The sequence below is a fragment of the Antennarius striatus genome, chromosome 24 (genome assembly GCF_040054535.1).
Source record: "Antennarius striatus isolate MH-2024 chromosome 24, ASM4005453v1, whole genome shotgun sequence".
In the NCBI taxonomy this organism is placed as follows: Eukaryota; Metazoa; Chordata; class Actinopteri; order Lophiiformes; family Antennariidae; genus Antennarius; species Antennarius striatus.
Genome location: NC_090799.1, coordinates 1,672,354 through 1,692,866, shown reverse-complemented (window position 1 = coordinate 1,692,866; position 20,513 = coordinate 1,672,354). Strand labels below are relative to the sequence as shown.

Here is a 20,513-nt window from a genome sequence, read left to right as displayed (position 1 = left end):
TCATTCCCACCCTTCTGCTCACATTCATCACCCATCCTCCCTTCTCGCCGTGTCTCCTCGCTTTTGCAGCTGTGTTACTGTTGTGGAAGAAATGTTCACTCTGTGCTGGGGCAAATATGTGGATCTCTTCCAAATATTCCCCGTTTGGGAACATGCAGTAAATCCTCTTTTAGGTGACAACAAGTGTAAATGAGAACCAACTCCTTGGAAATAAAAGAACAATGATTAAGATAGAAGAACACTGTCATTGTGCTGTTGCAGAGTCTGCATGTGAAGACAATAAAATGTGTCATAATTACAGTACAAGCTGAAAGACAGGCTGATTTCATTCAGCTGAAAGCAGCGTGTTTAGTGGTTGTAGCTGACGTTCTTCTCAAGTGAAGCCTTCAAGTTCTGAGGTTTTAGCTGTTTTAAGTATTTATTGTGGTTTCAGTTGAATGATGGAGTGTCATGGAGCTTAACTCATAGACAAACATACAAAGGCCATGTTTCATATTTCAGAGTCAAAGGCTGTTAAAGTTGAGCTGAAACCATTTGAGAAATAAAACGCATACAGGAGTCGACATTATCCTCCTTTTCAAACTATCTAATAAGTTGCATTATCATTAATAAAAGCCCTGCAATCACGTCATAATTCTGGCCGGTGCCGGTCGTTAGTTTGACTCAAACTCGACTCAACTCACCGACACAGGTACGGCCGTCGAAGCCGAGCTCGAAGCCACTCTGGCACTGACAGCGATGGCTTCCAGGCAGGTTCACACACTGAGTGTGAGCGCCGCATGAACTCAGACCTTCAGCACACTCGTCTATGTCTGGGAGGAGAGAGAAGCCAAGCAAGTGAGGCTTTATATGAACACATGAGCTTATAAACCATATTCCTCCATCCAGCAACACGTAACACGTTTCTTGTATATGTGAGCGTGAAGGCTGTAATTAAGGGCCATTACTGGTGCTTTTACAGTATATATACTTTTTATGCCTGCTTGTTTGTGTTACTATAACACCCACACCTGGATTGAAGACTGCATTGTTGGATACATACTATAACATACAGGACAAAACCACACACATCTCATCCGACCAGAGATAAACACTCAGGCCCAATTATGAGAACTAAGGCAAAGCCTGGGGCTTTCTTAGTGCTGTCAGCAGGAGAGGGAGACCTACTGCTGGGCTAATGACAGGCAGCAGACCAGTTTAAATCCCTGCAAGTCTCTATTAACCAGAGATTTAATTGGAGGAGGACGAGAAGGAGAGAAAAATGAAGAGAAGAGAAGAGAAGAGAAGAGAAGAGAAGAGAAGAGAAGAGAAGAGAAGAGAAGAGAAGAGAAGAGAAGAGAAGAGAAGAGAAGAGAAGAGAAGAAGAGAGGACAAAGATGGATAACTCCTTCCATCCATCCAGCTTGTACTTGACAGGTCTACAATGGATGAACCCGTGATGAAACACAGACACACTGTCTTTAACTCTAAACTGCAAGTCTTTGTGTGGAAGAAACAAACAGACGAAGCAAACCACCTTCAGCAACTTTGCAATTACAGGATCTCCACACCATCTTCTTTAACCGGACACTAAGTGTGTGTGTGTGTGTGTGTGTGTGTGTGTACCATAGCAGTTGCGTCCATCTCCTCTGTAACCGGTGGCACACTGGCACTGGAAGGCCTGGCCCTCCAGTGGGACACACTGGGCTGTGGTGTCGCAGTCGTGGTTCCCAGCGTAGCAGGGGTTGACCATCTCTGGACCGGTTGGCTCAACTGTAGGGAGCAGGAAATACAATACAAATATAGATAAATAATTTAGTAAATCCTGACAGACATTCTGAGGCTTATTCTGAGGGTATGGAGGAGATGAAACAGTGACAATATTAAAGGATCTACTGCATGAATACAACATTAAAATGCCCTGAATGGAGATTAATTTAGAGGGGAACTGTTAAGCAGTCAGAGTCCAATGATTAAAGCAATGATTACAAGACAGCTTAACCAAACACACATGTAAAATCAGGCCAGACAAAGTCCCATAGGACATTTCTCCCTTCATGTTCCCAATAGTCCACATATGGATGAGGTTAGACACACACACACACACACACACACACACTAGAGACACAGACAGAGGGACGAGTGAGCGGATGTGTGTCCCGGGTTTTCTCAAACCAACAGTCGAGTTAAACAAAAAACTCAACTGTCGTCTTTCTTGACTAAGGAGCAGAGTAAACAAAAACATGCTGGTCATTATAGAAGAATGTCAAACACTTCAATAAATACACTTCAAATTAAGTGCTTCACTGCTTTAAAACGTCCCCCCAGAGGACACTTCAGGATGGGTGGCACAGTGGGGATCCAGCCCAGATCCAATAACATGTTTTTAATCAGTATTGGTTTTGAGAGACATTGTGAAAACATTTATTGGAACATTTGTCTGGTTTGGTTATGGATTCTTAAAGTATTTGTTTAGAACATAAAAAAAAATCATTGCTATCTGTTTTTAATGATTTACATGTGTTTGCAGCTTTTACTTTACAATTTCTTGATCCACTCTAAATAAGTCAGACACACTTACACCTAAACAAAGTGGAGCACACAGCCATTAGACACAGCTTGCGCCCATCTCTCAGAGCCAGAGGCCAACTTTGGCTCATTATCAAAGACAGAGACTCTTCAAGCACTAAATGTGGCTGGGAACGTGGACAGATGAGAGGGTGAGACGCATGTGGATGGGAGAAAAAAAGACTGACTGATAATTAAAGAGAAAAGAGAGATAGAAGGCGAGAAGGAGCGAGGGGTGGAGAACAGACACATGCGCTGCACCCCATCAAAGCAGCGACTGGGGTTTCCCACCTGCTGCTTTTTAAAATACTCCTCCGTGTACACACAGACTGGTTTTACAGGGGCGGAGCCACGGATGGAAGATGGCGAATGTTTACTGGATACGCAAAAAAATCGAATGAACTGACAGTTATATTTAAATGACAATAAGATGACCCGATTTTCAGAAAACATGATAATTTATCGATCCAAATGACTTTTAAAGGCAACACAAGGAAAAGACTGAACAAAACATGTTTGCCTTCTCCCATTCAGTGTCTTCCCCTATCTCTGATTCTCATGACATCAGTGGGCAGTTATTCTACCCAGGAACCCCCCTACCCCACCCCCCACAAGAAAATCTGTCATTGGCAGGGATATTATTTCCCAGAAAGTGTAAGACCCTTGAAAACACACAAACGCTCACACGCACGTACACACTCTCACGAGCACACACACACACACCACTTAACCCGTGTTTATGAAACCCCTGATCCCTGAAAGCTCTTCCAGCTGTGCTCTCAGTGCGCGCGTGTGTGTGTGTGTGTGTGTGTGTGTGTGTATGCGTGCACGCGTGTGAGATGTGTCATCATAACCTTTTTAATCAAAGTGTTGACGTTTAACTGACAGTGACTTGGTCTGGATTCAAAAACTAGAGGAAAAAAAAAAATCTAACCACTCTCTCCATCTCAATATTCCTTCTCTTTCTCGCTCTTTTAAGGTCTTGTCGGTTTCATTCTATCTGGATTTCATCACTAGAGCTGGAAAAGAAAGTGTGGTCACTGTGTGCTGACAGAAAAAGAACACGGCACATGTTCACGCCGTTTCAGCTGCACACATTTCCATATTTGTGCAGTCTCTGCTTATCTGCTGGTATCTGGTGAATGAAGGAGTGCAGAAGAAGGAAGAGGATCCAAAGGGAGCAGGGGGAACACCTGGGATGCCAGGAGGAGTCATGGGAATATCAGGAGCTCCTTTTACAAGGAAGGACTGTCGCTCCTTTCATGCAGCTCTCTGTGTAAATGTTATAAACGTAGACTAATGGCTAAGAAGAAGAAAATGTTTAAAAAAAAGGCTATCAATTATCTTAAATGGAAATCATTATAAAATTGCTTTCATTATCGGTATATTTGCATGATGTGTATGCAAAAAAAAAGATTTATTTTGCTTAAATAACACACCGTTAGAGGTTGATTAAAAAAACTTCTCAATATACGGAATCCTGCTTTGCAACATATCTTCCTTTTTTCTTGCAGAATTCCAGCAGTAGATAAAATAAAACAAATAAATACACAAAAATCTGCAAACAATCCAACTAATATTCCACATTAAAACCATAATGGCCATTAAGTTGTGGAATTTTGGTTTTATTCTGGTACAACAGAGACGTAGACGCTTTTCTCACTAGCCACTTATTTTCACATTTTCATGTTTGATTGAATAATTCTGCTCTCCATCCTGTTATGAGAGTGTTACCGGCACGTTCTCCGTGACTAAGTTCACACTTTTCCAGGTCATCACTGAAACAAATACACTAATATTTTAAGTCAACCTTGATGCAAATTGTGGTTTCAAACATCTTTTAATCGGTGCGGCAAGTCTGAAGGCTTTGGCAAACAATGAGGCCAGAGGGAAATACAGACATTATTACATTGTTTTCTATGGTTTCAGTGTATAATTAGCCCCGAGCTAGCAGAATGTGTGTTTAAATCTGACGCCTGTCCTACTCCATGCTGTGGTTTGGCCGAGGTTTCTGCGGCAGTTATGCGGCAATTATATGAAGTCTGCATGCTAGTTGCGGCTCCAGCTCTCTTTTTACACACAACCAGTGCTCACCCACATGAAGATTGACAGTGATGGTGTGGAATGGATTTTGGCTGATAATCACAACAGCCAGTTCTCTGTGAATTGGGCCAATTTGGGGTTGGTTTTTTTTGTTTCAAACAAACTATCATCTGGTCAGTTTGATCCACATGATGGTGTTCCTCCCTGATCGGAGGAAACTGATATGTTTCCTCCGCCTGATTCAATTGATACATTAAAATATTTATTTGATGACTGGTCAAACATATTTTAACACTGAGAAATAACGATATCCTTTTCTCAAATTGCTTTAAGACGTGCTACGATTGTTCGGTACACCGTGTTCTAGTTTGTGTTTCTTCACGCTGTTGTTCCTCTTACATTTTATGCACTTTTGTCTCTTGTGATTCTTTTTAATGTTTACTGGATGCAACACAAATATCAATCCAGGCACCATTAAATGTTCGCTGTATTTTCTTTCATCACAGCTGTGGTGTCCTCAGGAGGACTCAACCCAACAATTATGACCTGAGATCACTTGATTAAAGAAGATGGATGACACACATGCTCTTCCATACGTGATACAATCAGATGTTATTATCGATTTGCTCCAAAGTGAATTTAATTTCCTTAATGTGCTCCATCTGGTTTGTAATGAAGGTCTGAAATCTTCATCTAATACCGGTTTGACTCACCTCCGACTGGACTGATCTTGTTGGTGATTGCGTATCTGAGGATCCGCTCCTCCTTGACGTACATAACGAACACCCTCTCCATGGTGATCTGCAGCGTCTCCGGGGCGGTGCGGCTGCCGTGGGGACAGTCTCGGTAGGTGATGTTCTGCTTCAGCTGGAAAGTGAAGGACTCTGAGCCTCGCTCTGCTGAAACCACTGAAAACTCCCTGACGGAGGTAGAGGTGGCAACTGGAGACAGGAGGCAGATTTTAGGATGGACTGTTCTTTCATTTTGCCACTAACCCAAAAAAAAAATCACAATGTCAGCGACTTTGCCTCTGGTGGTTACTATGGTTACCAGATGGGTAGTAATGGTAGGTCTCCTTGAAGGGCTCCATGGTGACTTCGGCTCCTGGGGGCAGGAAGGGCACACTGCCCCTCACAACCGTATCAACGGCGAGGTGGTTGTGGTCGTCAAGCCCACCGCCCGTCTGGACGATTGACAGACGCTGGTTGCCGGGATAAAAGATCACCTCTGCGTAACGAATGAACTCAGCACCTGGGAATATGATCAATGTCAATTAATCAATCAATCAATCAATCCTTTAACTTCTAGATTATTTTGTATTACGACCACAGACAAAGCAAAAATGCAACAGCTGCCTATCACATAAAGGGTGCAGAGGTCACATCTGTATAGAAGACACACACACACACACACACACACACACACACACACACACACACACACACACACACACACACACACACACACACACACACACACACACACACACACACACACACACACACACACACACACACACACACAGCTGCTTTCTATTAGAGAGGGGAGGTGAAAGCTTGATATCACATCACATCCTTGGAGACAATACAGCTGGCTGGGAGACGGAAAACAAACAACACACACACACACACACACACACACACACACACACACACACACACACACACACACACACACACATAGCAGAGGAGTTCCATCTTATCTTTGCTGATGTTCTGAAGGATCAAGATGTACAAGACGACATGTTTTAAAGTATGCACACAGTTTACCTGTGACTTTGAATCCTCCCTGGCTGTTAGGAAGCTCCAGGGCAAACAACCATCCAAACAGCTCCCCTATTGGTGCAACTGGCATCAAAGCCCAGCCCAGCGGCTCAGGCACCTGACCAATGAGAAATGAATTAGCTTTATGATCGTAAAAATCTAGATCTAAGTTTGTGTTGGGGATATAAATGTTATTTAATTGTCCAACTCCCACCTCACTGATGGCTGTGTACGCTCTCCCATCACCCACCACGATGTAGGCGTGGAGGTCGATGTTGTTTAACTCCACCGGGGTGGAACCGACAGTCACCGTCCCGCTAACCTTACCGCTGACACGCTGTGGAGCGCCTGGAGGAAAAAGAAAGGGACGAGAAAAATGAAAAGTTCAGCTTTAGATTAAATGGAATACCCGTTTAGTTTGATGCTGCTAATCTCACCTTCAGGTAGACAGTGCCGTCCGTTTCCATAGAAGCCAGATTGACAGTAACAGCAGAAGCCTGTGGCGTAGTCGGAGCAAAATGCATTCTGGGAGCACTGATGTTGGAATCTAGAATGACAAATAAACAAAGAAAACCCGTTTAAGTTGATTTACTGTGATATTACGTTGATTTACTGTGATATTACGTTGATTTTCTGTGATATTACGTTGATTTTCTGTGATATTACGTTGATTTTCTGTGATATTAAGTTGATTTACTGTGATATCTTCCTGGTACAAATCCAGAGCGCTAAGAGAATTTTATGTTACGTGTCAATTTCATACCTGCTGCATGTTTCCTTATTCTCTGTCGTGTACTGGATCACTGAAAGAGGGAAAGACAGAACAAAAAATTAATGCATTACATACAATTAAATTACACATAATCCCATCACCTGTTCCACCCTGAGCTCTACTGGTTACTATTTTTATTATTTATTTGGCGTTGACCTCAAATAAAGCTTCTGTTTATTATAATAAGAAAAAGGACGATGAGAAAATGAAAATTTATCGCTTTTGTTTCCTTTATAAAAACATCCACGTTGAACAGGAGACCATTTAAAGGTTGTTTCCACATAAATATAGACTGACAGGAGGAATAAGAAGGTGGACCAGATCTAAAGAGATGTGCACACACACACGCAAACAGACATACACACACGCACGCACACACACACACTAAAAAACACATATGTCCGGGCGCTGGTGGGAGATAAACCAGCTGTTGCAGCCTCGCCTCTCACACCCACTCACAAACACACTCCAATGCAAATTCACTGCTGCTTCATGGAGTCCCAAAGCATTTAAAATGCCTCAGCACATATTTTAGAAGTCTATCATATATAAACATGGCATGTGCAGTTCACAGATGCTTTTACATGTGCTGCTCTTTATACTGAAGGATGATCAATCTTTCTTTAAAAAAAAAAAAAAAGAAATCACAAAGAATCACACAGGAAGTGATGCTGGTCTTAATTTACTTGGAGTAAACTGAGAAAGAACTGAAGAGTCAGCATAAAAAATGCTGCTCACCACTGCTGCGAAGCATAGAAGGAAGAATTACACAATTCTCAAACCACAAGTGTTAAAAATTCTATGACATGCTGAGTTAAATAGAATGGAAACTATTAAAACTTTCACCAGATTAAAAAAAAGAATCACTTGGAATGATTTTGTGATTCTATCTAAAGGGATGATTTGGGATGAAAATGCTGCATTCAATCGTCCTACAGGGACGTTTCTCTCACTCACAAACATACAGAAGAACACAGGATGTCAGTATATTTTCTCAGGAAGTGGACATGCACAGGAGACAGATCACTCTCCTATAACTTGCCAAATCTGTGCAGGGAAACCCAAAAAACACCATTGTTAACAATGCTGCTTCATCTGAGAAGGGTTTTACAACCGAATTATGTAAAAACACACATTTCATCCACCTATGAAGCAGTACTTCATCACTCTTAAAAGAAGCCAAGATGAACAGACTTTTTGACCCTTGTGCAACCGTGAAGGTTCTCTGAGAACACATTCTTATTTACAGCAAAGCCCTGTGGGAGTAGCTGCAGGGGAGGGAGAGTTGGACTCACACACACACCTGGGGGCTGCCCAGCACAACGGCAGTATTGTACAGCCAGCTGCTGAGCTGCTCTGGGGCAGAGAGCAAGGTAACGTTACCCTCTTGTGTGTCAAAGTGATGTCCTTCGCTAAGTTTAAAAGGCAATGACACGTTTCTTACCTCCCGTGTCAAAATCTTCTTCTACCACGTTGACCACGTGACCTCCGGGGGAAAGAGGTGCTTCATGTCGGTGAGGGGGGTAGACGTCCACCACCTCCAGAGGGACCTGTAGATACACATAAAAGCAGATTGAAATATAAAATATGGTGCTATGACTGACAGCAAAGTCATTTCTTTATACTTGGATGCATCACTGTAGTGTCATTATCTGCGCAAGATCTAGAAAATTTCCATAATTTTTGCCAATTTTAAATTCTTTTTCTGTCGCAGATTCTGACATCACGCTGTCATCTTCAAACTCTGATTAAAATATCGCACCGAACATTAAAATCGGCACTAAAAACATGACTGTAAAATGTTCATTTATACAAACTCATTGTTATAATAACATTGGTCGCAATTGCAAGGATGATCCATACCATTTTGGCAAGCAAAATTACCACGTCTATGCAGCTTAAACCTCCTAATAGTAGACTGGTGTGTAATGTTTGACGTCATGACTGATCCACAAGACTCTTACGTTCAACACTGGCTGATTGATGTTCAAGTTCTGCTCGGATGGAGACGGACAGGAAGACATTGTGCGCCAACATCCCTGTGACTTCATCGTATTTCATAGCACTGAGCCGCACAAAAAGGCACAAAAATAGTGTCCACCCAGATGCCGTGTTTATACCACAGCTCATTAGAGCTGGAGCCAATGAATACTTTTCCTATTGAGGAGTCATTTGACCTGGGAATGAATGCCGATTGTACCATAACCTACCAAAGAGAAAAACCAGATGGTAGCGGATATTATTGGGTCTTCAGTCCATTGTAAAGGAGTGCTGCTGTTACCTGTGGCTGCTGCTCCGGAGACTGCTGAGGGCCTCTTCCTGGAGAATCTGGAGGAGCGTAGTGCCTCTCCACCGGCTCTGAGTTGGACCTGGGTTCAGGGGTCAGTGATACTTCTTTGTCGTAGGCCACCTGAGGTCCAGAATCCTCTGGAGGCGAGGTGGGAGGAACTTCAGGAACTGCTGGTTGGAGGGACTCTGAGTGGTCACCGCCATTAGGGGCTGGGTGGAATCCAGGGTCTCCACCTGTCAGAGGGTAATCTTCATCTTCCTCTTGGGTGTCAGGGTCGTACGTGTTGTCTGTATATTCCTCAAACTCGGCATACTCAGGGGTCGTAGTCTCCTAGAAGCAGAAACCATGGAGGAGTCAGAGGAGTTGTAAAACAACAATAAAAAATCTCTCCTGATTTGACATTGGATTAGTAAATTTAATTACCAAGGAGAAGCCATGTCCTCCAGGTGGAGGAGTAGCAAGGAGGCCACTGACGGATGCAGGAACAATGTTATCGAAAGAGTAACGGTTTCCAGTGTGGAAAAGCCAAACACCTGGAATTCCTGTATTACCAACCCTGGAGAGCAAGAAACCAGTCGGTCCCACAGGTTCATATCTTTCAATCCAGTGTTGAAAGATGTGGTCACTGGGAGACTTTTAACTTACTGGTAGAGGTTTTTAATACTCTGCTCATCACTGGTGACGCTGTAGTGAGGTCCTTCAATTCGGGAGAACAAAAGATACGTGACCTCCCCTCTGCTGAAGCCCACGATCGCAGGAAGCTCTATCTCAACATTATAAGACTCCTATGGGCAAAAAAAAAAGACATTTCCTCGTTGAATCATAACTGGTGTTTATCTATCAGGGAGAAATTGTGAATCCCAACAAGTTTACCTTGGGTCGAGTCCCGAAGAAGTTCAGGCCGTCTTCGGGGTACAGGAAGAGGACGTATGAGTCAGTCTCATCATAGCCAATAACGGCCTGGAATGTATTGACCTGCAGAGACAGAAGAGAGACACTGTCAGTGTGACTCAATAGAATAATAACAGGGACAAAAAACCTTAAAACACAACAGCTGCTTAGTTCAATAACCTCCAGCCACAAAATGACTGTCTGGTGCGACCAGTGGTTAATGGTTGCTTATGTCAAACTAACCCAGACGGGGTTCGCCATCGCTGTCAGTCTGCTGACTGTGTGACTTTTCTCCACTAGACAGACTGTCACTATTGGTGTCAGTAAGGCTGTAAAAGACATTAAAATAATTCAAATAATTAATTTATTGGAAGTTCTTTCAGAAAATAATATTTTCTTGTGAGTGTTTTCTTTTTATTTCCTGCTGCTGGAATATTTGTTGACTCAGACTATTAATAACTTCCATACCGGTTGTCCAGGGGGTGGGGGGGGGATGAGGTCACCTCCTGTGTGCGGAGGGTCAGCTCGGCTCAACCACCTCCCTAACACTCCCCCTCTTATATTTAAAGTTCGCACCTCTCCTCACGCCTCCTCCCTCCTCACCCTGATGTCTCCTCCTCTTCCTGTCTCTTATGGACTTCTCACCCCCCCAACCCCCCCCTCCCCACAGAAGACCGATTGACAAACGCTGACCTGAACAGCTGCACTAATTTGGATAAAAATCCGAAAGCAGGAAACTTATTTTTTAATCAACACTTTTTTCCTATACAGAGAGCTTGAGGAAATTATTCCTACATTCAGATGGGGGTGTCGAGCCCCCCTCCCAAGACCACAGTTAAAAAAAAACAGGTTTTCGTGAATGAAGGGACTGTGAGTGATCCTGTGTTGTTTTCCTTTGGGACAGAATCAGATTATCTCTATACACACCAAACACACACACAAATACACACACAGATCTGAGAAATGTGCACACACACACACACACACACACACACACCTCGGTCTCTCAACCCCCAGTCCAGATGTTGATCGCTACAGCTGTCTTCCTGTGCGTCCGGACATCTTTCATGATGATGTTACAGCATGCAAACCAGACATCGTAACAATGCAGGACATGGGGTGGTCACACACACACACACACACACACACACACACACACACACACACACACACACACACACACACACACACACACACACACACACACACACACACACACACACACACACACACACACACACACACACACACACACACACACACACACACTTACGGCTTTCCCCACCTATATTCATCTCATGTAAATGTATGTGTGTGTTCCTAATTGTTTACATCAACATCTTTAAACTATCTTGTTGTTTGTGGGCGGGAAGGACTTTGTAGCCCCCAGGCTCTGTGTAATTAGTGAGGAGGGGGGTATTTATTTATTTTTTCTCTCTGTCTTCAAGGAAGAAGGAGAAGAATCAGGAGGAAAAAAATTTGAGAACCAGCTTTCTCATTGTCCTTATATCTCTTGTAAATGTTGGCATTTTCCTCTCCTGTTACTCCTCCTCCTCCTTCAGAGGAGAAGCAGAGGAGAGATAGTCAGATAGACAGATGAAAGGATGCAGCGGGTTGTCAGAGTCTGGAGAGAAGCCACAGGTTTGGTTTACAAAGAGAAAAATACAGGGAGACAGAAAAGAAGATATGCTGCATTTTCCTTCATGAATGAAAAGTGAAGTCTGAAATTTCTGTGAAACTTTAAATTCCTTCCTTTCCAATCCACACATTAAACATCCGACTAAATGCTGACGCTGTTTTGTCCTTGTTGCGGAAGAATTGTGCAATCTCCCTCTAAAAAGAGCTTTTTTTCTATTCATGCTCTCCGGGGATGAACCCTGCTGACCTACCCTAGTTTTCCTCCACCATGAGGTAATTAGCTGCGGCTCCGCCAGGCTGATTTGTCAACTTAGAGCGAAGCTATCTGTGTCCTTCCTGCCTCGAGTGGAGCTGGCTGGAGCTTCACATTTTTGTGTACACTCAGGAGTGCGGTAATCAATCTTGTCTTCTTGCTCGTATGAAATAAAACAAGCCAGTTTCCAAAAATGTCAGAGTATTCCTTTAGTTACCTCCACAGTGTGTGTGTGTGTGTGTGTGGTACATCTGTGTGTAAAGCAGGCCTGGTGTGATTCACACACTCACAGCTGGAGGACAACAAATTGCAGCCAACACACATCAGAGAATTTCCGACAGTGTGCCACTCGGTGTGAGTGTGTGAGTGTGAACTCTGATGGTGGCTCCCACCATTACAGGCCTTGTTGTCACACCTTGAGTCCTCACACACCTCACACTCACTACACACACACAAACAGATTGCGCTAATTGTCTCCAGGACCAACAAATGTTAGTTAAAGCATCTGCATCATCAGTCTGCTCGTCTCGTCTAGTGCACAGCGGGGGGGGGGGGGGTTAACAAGACGGAAACACCAAACTTTATGACGACCCCCATGAGATCTTGTGTATGCATTTATCTACCTGTTACTTTTATTATTTATCTATCCGTTACTTTTATTCTTTATCATTAAGTTACTTTTACTATTTATCTATCTGTTACTTTTATTATTAATCCATCCGTTACTATTATAAATCAAAAAAAGTTATCAAATTAACCTACTTTCAAATTGTATCTATAGATGTTTTCAGATGTCATCAATAATTGTATCTGGAAACAGTTTTTAAAGTAAACGTCCTTCATCCAAACTCACAACTCTTGTGTGTTTTTCACTAAGAATTTGATGAGGAAATCTGACTCCACTCTGGTTTGCTGAAGCAATCTTTATTCTAAGCTAAGCCTCATATTTAGTACACTCACATTTAGACAGTGACTTGTCTCATATAACTCAGTTCCCCAAACTACACTTTAATCCCGACATAAAACACATGTTAACATCAGATGGCTTCAGATTAACTTTGTGGAACCTACAGCAGCTGCTCCTATCAGATGCTGTGTGTGTCATTCCATTTAGTTCCACCATATTTTATTTGTCTTCTTTATGCATCAGGATGGCTTATAAAGTTTAGTCTACTCTGCCTTGCCTAACTTAAAATACTGACTTTACATCTCGTCTGTGTTGTAGAGTGACTCAACATTGTGACAAACGATCTGAGTCATAGTATAGTGATCCCTGGGGTAGCCTGGAACATCCCGGGGACGAGGCAGCGGGAGAAGAGAGGGAGGTCTGGTCGACTTCTCTACACTTGTCTGTTGGTTGCTGGTTTTTTAGGCTTGCCGACTGCAGCACAGCTGCAAGCAGCCAGAGATGAGAGACAGAAAGCAGCTGCAGTCCAGTTGCCATCCTCACCAGAGTGCTGCAAACGGAACTGCCTACAGCGTGGGAACTGCTCCGCACACACAGTCGAGGCTTGTGGCCAGGAACAGTGCCTGTTGGTATTTGGTTGATGTCATATGAAAATCCCTGCACCGATCTTTGGGCTTTATTTCCATTTACAACTCAAGTATTCTCTGAAGGAATTAGCGGTTATCTAAAGCTTGAGGAAACTGTACGACTGCAGGTCTTTTGAAAAAACCTTTTGAAACCGTTTTTCAACTGGTGGAACACATGCCGGGCAAAACCACAGGTCCTCCTCTTAGATCCTGAAAGATTTGTGAACATCCTTCCTGCAGCTCCAAACCAGAGCACCATAAGTGTAAAGCCACCAAGAGACAGTTGTAGCTGCTACAAGGTGAGGTTATAGCACAGATACCGATAGAGGAATCCTGTTTCATTCCATACGGATTAATACATTCTTAAACATGAAGTTGATTACATGAACCCCTTCAAACCAGGATGCACATATTTTAAAGGATGGCCCCCGTGTCGCTGTGAGGGGCCGTCAGAAACAACAAATCACACTAATAGAAACAATACTTCCTATTGTGCTACAGAAAAGAAGAAAGAGAAGAGGACGGATACGCTACGACGGCGATTTGAAAGGCGGGGGTCGAAGCCAACAGAGGAGACGTTTATTCATTTATTCAGCCTGATCCGATCCTCACACAGCAGATAAATAATCAACCGACTTTTCTTTATATAACATTAATCCTTGAAGAGTGTATGAGCAGCGGGAAACGGTCTGTAGCAGTGAAAGCTGTGTTTTTTTTAAATTTTATTTCCAATATTTCAAGCTAGTCTTTTTATTTTAGAACATTTACAGAACTTTCTGCTGCTGAGAGGTTGATAATCATGGGAGTGGAAGCTAATCTGTGTAACAGCATCCACCAACATGACAAGTGTCCCTGTGTGAAGACGGATTAGCTGAGCAGCGCTGCTGCTACATCAACACTCCAGGTCCTCTGTGTAAATGACTGTGGTCATTAGCTAATGGAGCTACATGGTAGGAGATACAACCGAGTGTGTGTTTGAGATTCGAAGAGAAGTAATTACTTAGTAATTAGGATAATGGCCTCTTTAAGTCTAATTTCATAGAAAACACAAGCACGCTTTTTCGTGATGTGAACCCATTTTCTCTTTTTCCCTATTTTTTTTTCTTCCTTCACTGTTTTTTTTTTCTCATCTGACCTGGAAACACCACAAAGTCTGACCCCCCCCCCCGCGCTCTCCCCTAAAATGCTACCCGGCACCACTGTCTCCACAAAGACGCAGCTCAGGTTAATCAATTCTCACACACACATACCGCTCTACCCCCGACGACCCCACCCAGCACCTCTGGCTAATCGCTTCAAAGGAAGATGCTATCAGCTAAAAGAGAGCAAATCCCAGCCGACTGCTGCAATCTGACCAGACAGACAGACCCGTTAAACGGGTAAACAAACCCCATGCAGAAACAGTTTGCGCTAAGATGTGAACTCCAGCCTCCGATCGTCCTGTGGACAATTGGAGATAAAGATGTGGAGACTTCATTTCAATATCCGAGGTTTGGAAAAGATGGAATCACAGATTTGTCTATTTGCCAGCAACCAAAGTGAAGAAATAAGAAGCCGTAAAAGAAACCAGAGTAAAGACACCAACAGATGGGAAGCAGAACAGAGACAGACATGCCCTGGTGGGTTTCCTCATACCACTCCTCTCATCCAGACGTTCCACATGCTACAAAACAGGAACAACACAGAACTGTTTGTTTGATCGATAAGTTCAGTAGGTCTGGCTTTACTTGGACTCTTTCCCAGAGCAGCTTTTTGACAACGCTTCACTAAAATAAAGCGTTTCCACAATTTCTTCCCTATTTCCTTCCAAGGCCTGAAAAAAAGTTCTGCAAAATTTGGTACTAATTTTAAAGAAAATAGAACGATTGTTTCATTGGGACAATTAGAATCAATGGGGTATACCGCTGACTAAAAGTCAGTCAAGTCCTGTAATTAGTGGCAAATTACATCCTTTTTTTCTCCTGGACAATTCCTAAAATATTCCCAGGTAATTACTGATGTGTAAACCCAAGTGTTACCCTAATCTTGAGGTTTTCAAACTGTGAGCCTCCCCAGAGACTTACAATAGAGCTGAAAGTGGGATGTGAAGGGATTTGTAGTCTCTGTCATTGTGTGCTGGACCTATGGCACTACAAGAACTGTTGTTTGGTTCTGCATGATGGTTTAAGACAGGATCAGCTTGATTGCTAGCTGGAGATAGGTTAGCTAGATCCTAACATGATGTTTTATCATTAGGAATCAGGTGTCAGGTGAAAGCACCATCTGAGACCAACAGAAGGGAGGTCAACAGGTGGAGCTGCAGCCATGGTTGAGAAGGAGAGCTCATAGAGTAAAGTTTACTCTGCAGGATTTATCTGTAGCTCTAAATAAACACACAATTCAAAGGTGGAGGAAGAATTCCTAGAGGAAGATAGATTCAGATCCCAAACCTGGTAGCCAGAAATTCTGAAATCTGCAAAATAATACAAAAAAACCCCCCTGAAAATCTTTCAACGCCGACGCATGAAAAGGTGCGTTTTGTCAGACGTGGGAACATCTGAGGAGCTTTGAGGTGGAATTAGGGATGAGTACTTGAAGTGATTAACTGCTGACAAACAGGGAGGGAAGTGAAGTCCAACAGAGCATGTGAGCACGAACCATCAGGGCATGTTTGTGTCCACCTGTGTGTGATGTGGAGGAGGGGATAAGAGTTGAAGAGTGGGGTGGAGGTGGGGGGGGGGGACTCTGATGACCTTTAAAGATGACCTCTGGCCCATCGAAGAGGTTAAGAGGCAGATTAGGAGGGTAAGGGGAGTTACAAATAGACCCCCCGCCCCAGGCTGATTACAAGTGATGCACATGGAGGAATTTGGAATTGTGTCTCTCATGAGAACCAAAACTTTCCAGTGAAGAGAATCTACACAGTTTACATCATTCATTCATAAATCAAGACAACCCCCACCCCCCACCCCATCCATCTTACCTTGTTTGATGATCCACTGGTTCGAGTTTGTTCCTCATACGCAGCAACGTTTTCCCATGTTGCAACCACAGCGTGCGTGGGTGTGAATTTTGCTCCGGGGAACCCTCGATGCACTTCCTGGTCAGATGAATGAATGAATGAATGAATGAAAGAATGAATGAATGAAAGAAAGAGGGGACGACGACGGAAAGAAAAAGAAAGATGCAATGTCCAATGAACTAATGGATGAGGAACTGAAAAAGGGAAGAATCGAGATGAGTCATTAAAAAAAGGAGTGTTCTATGTTATATAGAGAGAACAGAGGTCTGTAGTGGATCTGAAGCCGTACAACTAGAATTAATTCTGCTTTTGGTGCCTGAACGGACCTGGGCCACTCTGTTCAGGACGCTGGGTGTTTCGGTCAACCGGTAGTAAATCTGTCCTCGTCCTCCGCTGGTGTCGATGTCGGCCAGGAACGGGGCAACTACGGGGAAATCTGTTGGCAAGCCGTCGTCGACATATTGCTTTTCCATGGGCAGGTCCTGGGCTGATATGATACCATTGGTGGCCACCTGGAGACAAACAGTTATTAATCAACAAGGATCCCACTTATGAACTAAATGGTGAACCGCCTCCTCCTTCTGACCCCCCCATAAACCATGAGAACCTGCTGCAACCCCTCAGGGACCCCAGGAACTACACCATAAAACTTTCATAAACCACTGGAGGCTCCTCAGGGACCTCCGGTTGTTGACTTGGGTTAGAAACAAATTCTAATGAAGATCAGAGTCTGTCAATAACAACTAGAACAACTTATTATCTTATGTATTATTTCTGATACTTAATACTGAAGTATGGTGTATAATTTTGAATGCAGGACGTTCACTTCATGACCACAACATTCTGGGTCACCTGTATGTTAATACGTGAAAAACATTTAACTTTATCTGCAACTTAAAACAATTACAACGTCAGAATATATTCAAGTTTCAAAATGAATGCACTCATGTTGACTGGACCATTTCAGTGGTTACATATATGTGTAAGCATTAACCATAAAAATCTGCACAGCAACCAAAAGTTGTGTAAATATATAATGTATTGCATCACCTCTCTTTAAACTTTCACATGCTGTATATACTCATATTTGGAGTACACTTAAAATTCAATTCAAACGTATTAGTTTGAATAAGTTTGAAATGATGCCAAATGGAGCGAGTTGCTCCATTTGGCATCATTAACCACAGTCAACACTTTACTGTGGAGGTCATCCAACAGCTGCAAATATCACCTGCAAAATGTTCACTCAAGATTTAAAATCAACTCATTCACAGTCAAAACTAAGACTGAGGCTGTACTTACATATAGCTGGGCGAAGGGAGAGTCGTAGAAGTAAAAGGGTCTGGGAAGGGACAAAACTCTGGAGGTTTCATCGTCGCCCTCTGCCAGAATAAAGTCTCCACTCAGAGAGCCATAAGGAAACATATCAGCCCTCTGGATGGCTGTAACCACACACACACTCCAGCTCCAGCAGAGCAGACACACAACCAACAGTTCCCCTCTCTCCATTGTAGAGCAGCAGCTCTGCACTATGAGAGGGAGCAGCAGGAGAGGGGTGCAGATGGACTCAGAGAGAGGAGCAGAAAGAAGGAGATCTCTCCTCTCCTCCACCGAGCCTCTGGTTCTCTGCAGGGAGGGAGGAGTTAACGCCCGCTCTCATTGGTCAGAGGTGGATTGAGCGACAGCCAGGCCGATGCTGGAGGTAACATCTGGCTTGTATTAGAGACAAGACAAATAGAGCATTTTTAATCCGGATGTAACTCTATCTGTTTCACAACAATGAAAAAGCAACATTGTGTAGAGTTTTTTATTTTTTATTTCTTTGAATTGCATTGACCAAGATAGAAGCTCAAGCACACAGGCGTTTCATTTTCTACAGACACATTATACAAACAATATTACAAGTCCTTAAAATTCTTATTCAAATCTAACAAAGGAATGAAGGGTTTAAATATTTATATACGCATATTTTACAAAAACATCACATAACATGAGCTCTTTAAATAATCAATCACAAATTTAACTTTTCAATTGAATTTCCTTTTTCAGTCATCTACTTGTTTGATTTTTCCAATTAAATATTAAAGTAATTAAATGTCATAAATTTAACCTTGTGCGCCACCTAGTGTCTAAAGGTTTATATTGCCGCACACATACAGTACGTATAGTGAATATGTACATCTAAATGTAACTGAGTCTGAAAACTGGATTTTTCTAACTCAGGGGCAAAAAAGTGGTGTTTTTTTCCACAGATGATGTCCAACATTTCTTTACAATCACACCTATTAGTAACACAACAGTAGGAACAAACTCAGTGTCTGAATCACTTAGTGAGAGCTGTGGTAGACAAAGACAAATCTTTGTCACCATGAAGGACAAAAACGCTGGAATTTACTTAATCTCTCCCTACTTGTGAAGATAAGTGTTATGTTACTGTTGTTATAGTTACTGGTACTTCAGAATGCAGTTAAGTGTCACCTGTTTAGCTGTCATTATCTCTCTGTGTGTTCTCTGCCCTGGTCCGGACCTCCTCCAGCCTTGACATCTCACAACTTGCTGAACTCCCCATGTTCCTCTTTCACAGTCCAACTGACATCTACAGAATTAAAACTGATTATATTTTGGTTCATATTCTTAGTTTGTAGGCTTTTATTCATGCTGGCAAATCCTTTCTGCGGTTAATTTACTTGTAATTACTAGAAAAAACCGATAGATGGCAGCAAAGACAACCAAATCACACACAAGACGACAATAAAGTGGATTTTATTGCATTTTTTCGGAGTTTGGAAACCATTACATCTGTGTATCTGTGTTTTTTTATTTGTAAGTATGAAAAACATCTTCTAGTATGCAGGAAAAAAATGTATAAAAGTCAGCAAGAATACGTTGCAAAAACTCACATAATCTGATTACGCTTTAATTTGGACGACTGTGTTTTCAACCATCATTTGATGACCTAATTTGGGATTAAAATCTAGAAATTTCTCCTATTCTTACCAAACCATGGCTTCTACAAACACAATCATCATCATTGTGTAACTAATCATTTCTCCTCTGGTGATGTTTGCAGAACTGCAGTTTGTAATTACAGTACTGAGGGATTTGCTTGATCTGTAACATCAGATATTGGACAAAATCAATGGACTCATTTATTATTCAGACAGGAACCATTAGCTGGCTGGAATGCCAAAATGGCAAACACATATTGTGGCACTCACTGTGACAAAGAGAAACTAACAATACTTACAGCACTTGTCAGCACCGTGATGGTGCCAACCGCTCAGCACAGGCTGTTTACCATCAGAGCAGACGAAGGGATATTTTGATTTAGACCTTCATCAATAATTGACTCACTTCTAAATAAAGAGCACAGGCAGACGGTGATGATCACCACTTAAGATGCCCCTCCAAGTATTTTCTCTCATCATCCAGATCAATATGGGCACAAGGGCGGATCAGTACACTTCCGAAATCATGACGTTCATATGACATTTCAGTTTAGTGGACACATCTACTAGTGGGGTGACTCACATTGGAACTATTATCTGGGACAGTTAGTGACTTAAAGCTCCAATCAGCTGCTTTTTATTATTGATAGGTAATAATCATTATAACACAGTTTTATAAGCAAAGTCACTAAAAATGGAAAAGAGATACAAAAAGATTAAATAATGGGAAATGATACAATAAATTGGAAATTGGAGGACAGTTGAAAAAGGACCAAAATAAAAGAATAGACGGCACTGGAGATTAAAAGAAATGAATGACCGAAAATAGAGGAC

General features: G+C 42.5%; 1 protein-coding gene across 1 annotated transcript in view; it reads right to left on the bottom strand.

The window, feature by feature from the left end:
* nid2a (nidogen 2a (osteonidogen)) overlaps positions 1 to 18,329 on the bottom strand; it is a 30,826-nt gene extending 12,497 nt beyond the window's left edge. The window contains exons 1-16 of the mRNA XM_068308910.1: positions 18,034 to 18,329; positions 17,058 to 17,243; positions 16,693 to 16,809; positions 10,289 to 10,390; positions 10,061 to 10,200; positions 9,839 to 9,971; positions 9,407 to 9,745; positions 8,570 to 8,675; positions 7,117 to 7,156; positions 6,791 to 6,900; positions 6,568 to 6,701; positions 6,360 to 6,471; positions 5,641 to 5,841; positions 5,304 to 5,531; positions 1,606 to 1,752; positions 684 to 812 (exon numbers count right to left, since the gene is read on the bottom strand). Coding sequence (XP_068165011.1) covers positions 684 to 812; positions 1,606 to 1,752; positions 5,304 to 5,531; positions 5,641 to 5,841; positions 6,360 to 6,471; positions 6,568 to 6,701; positions 6,791 to 6,900; positions 7,117 to 7,156; positions 8,570 to 8,675; positions 9,407 to 9,745; positions 9,839 to 9,971; positions 10,061 to 10,200; positions 10,289 to 10,390; positions 16,693 to 16,809; positions 17,058 to 17,243; positions 18,034 to 18,240 — 2,431 coding nt within the window. The 5' untranslated portion in view covers positions 18,241 to 18,329. The remainder of the gene's footprint in view (positions 1 to 683; positions 813 to 1,605; positions 1,753 to 5,303; positions 5,532 to 5,640; positions 5,842 to 6,359; positions 6,472 to 6,567; positions 6,702 to 6,790; positions 6,901 to 7,116; positions 7,157 to 8,569; positions 8,676 to 9,406; positions 9,746 to 9,838; positions 9,972 to 10,060; positions 10,201 to 10,288; positions 10,391 to 16,692; positions 16,810 to 17,057; positions 17,244 to 18,033) is intronic.
* Between the last annotated feature and the right edge of the window lie 2,184 nt (positions 18,330 to 20,513).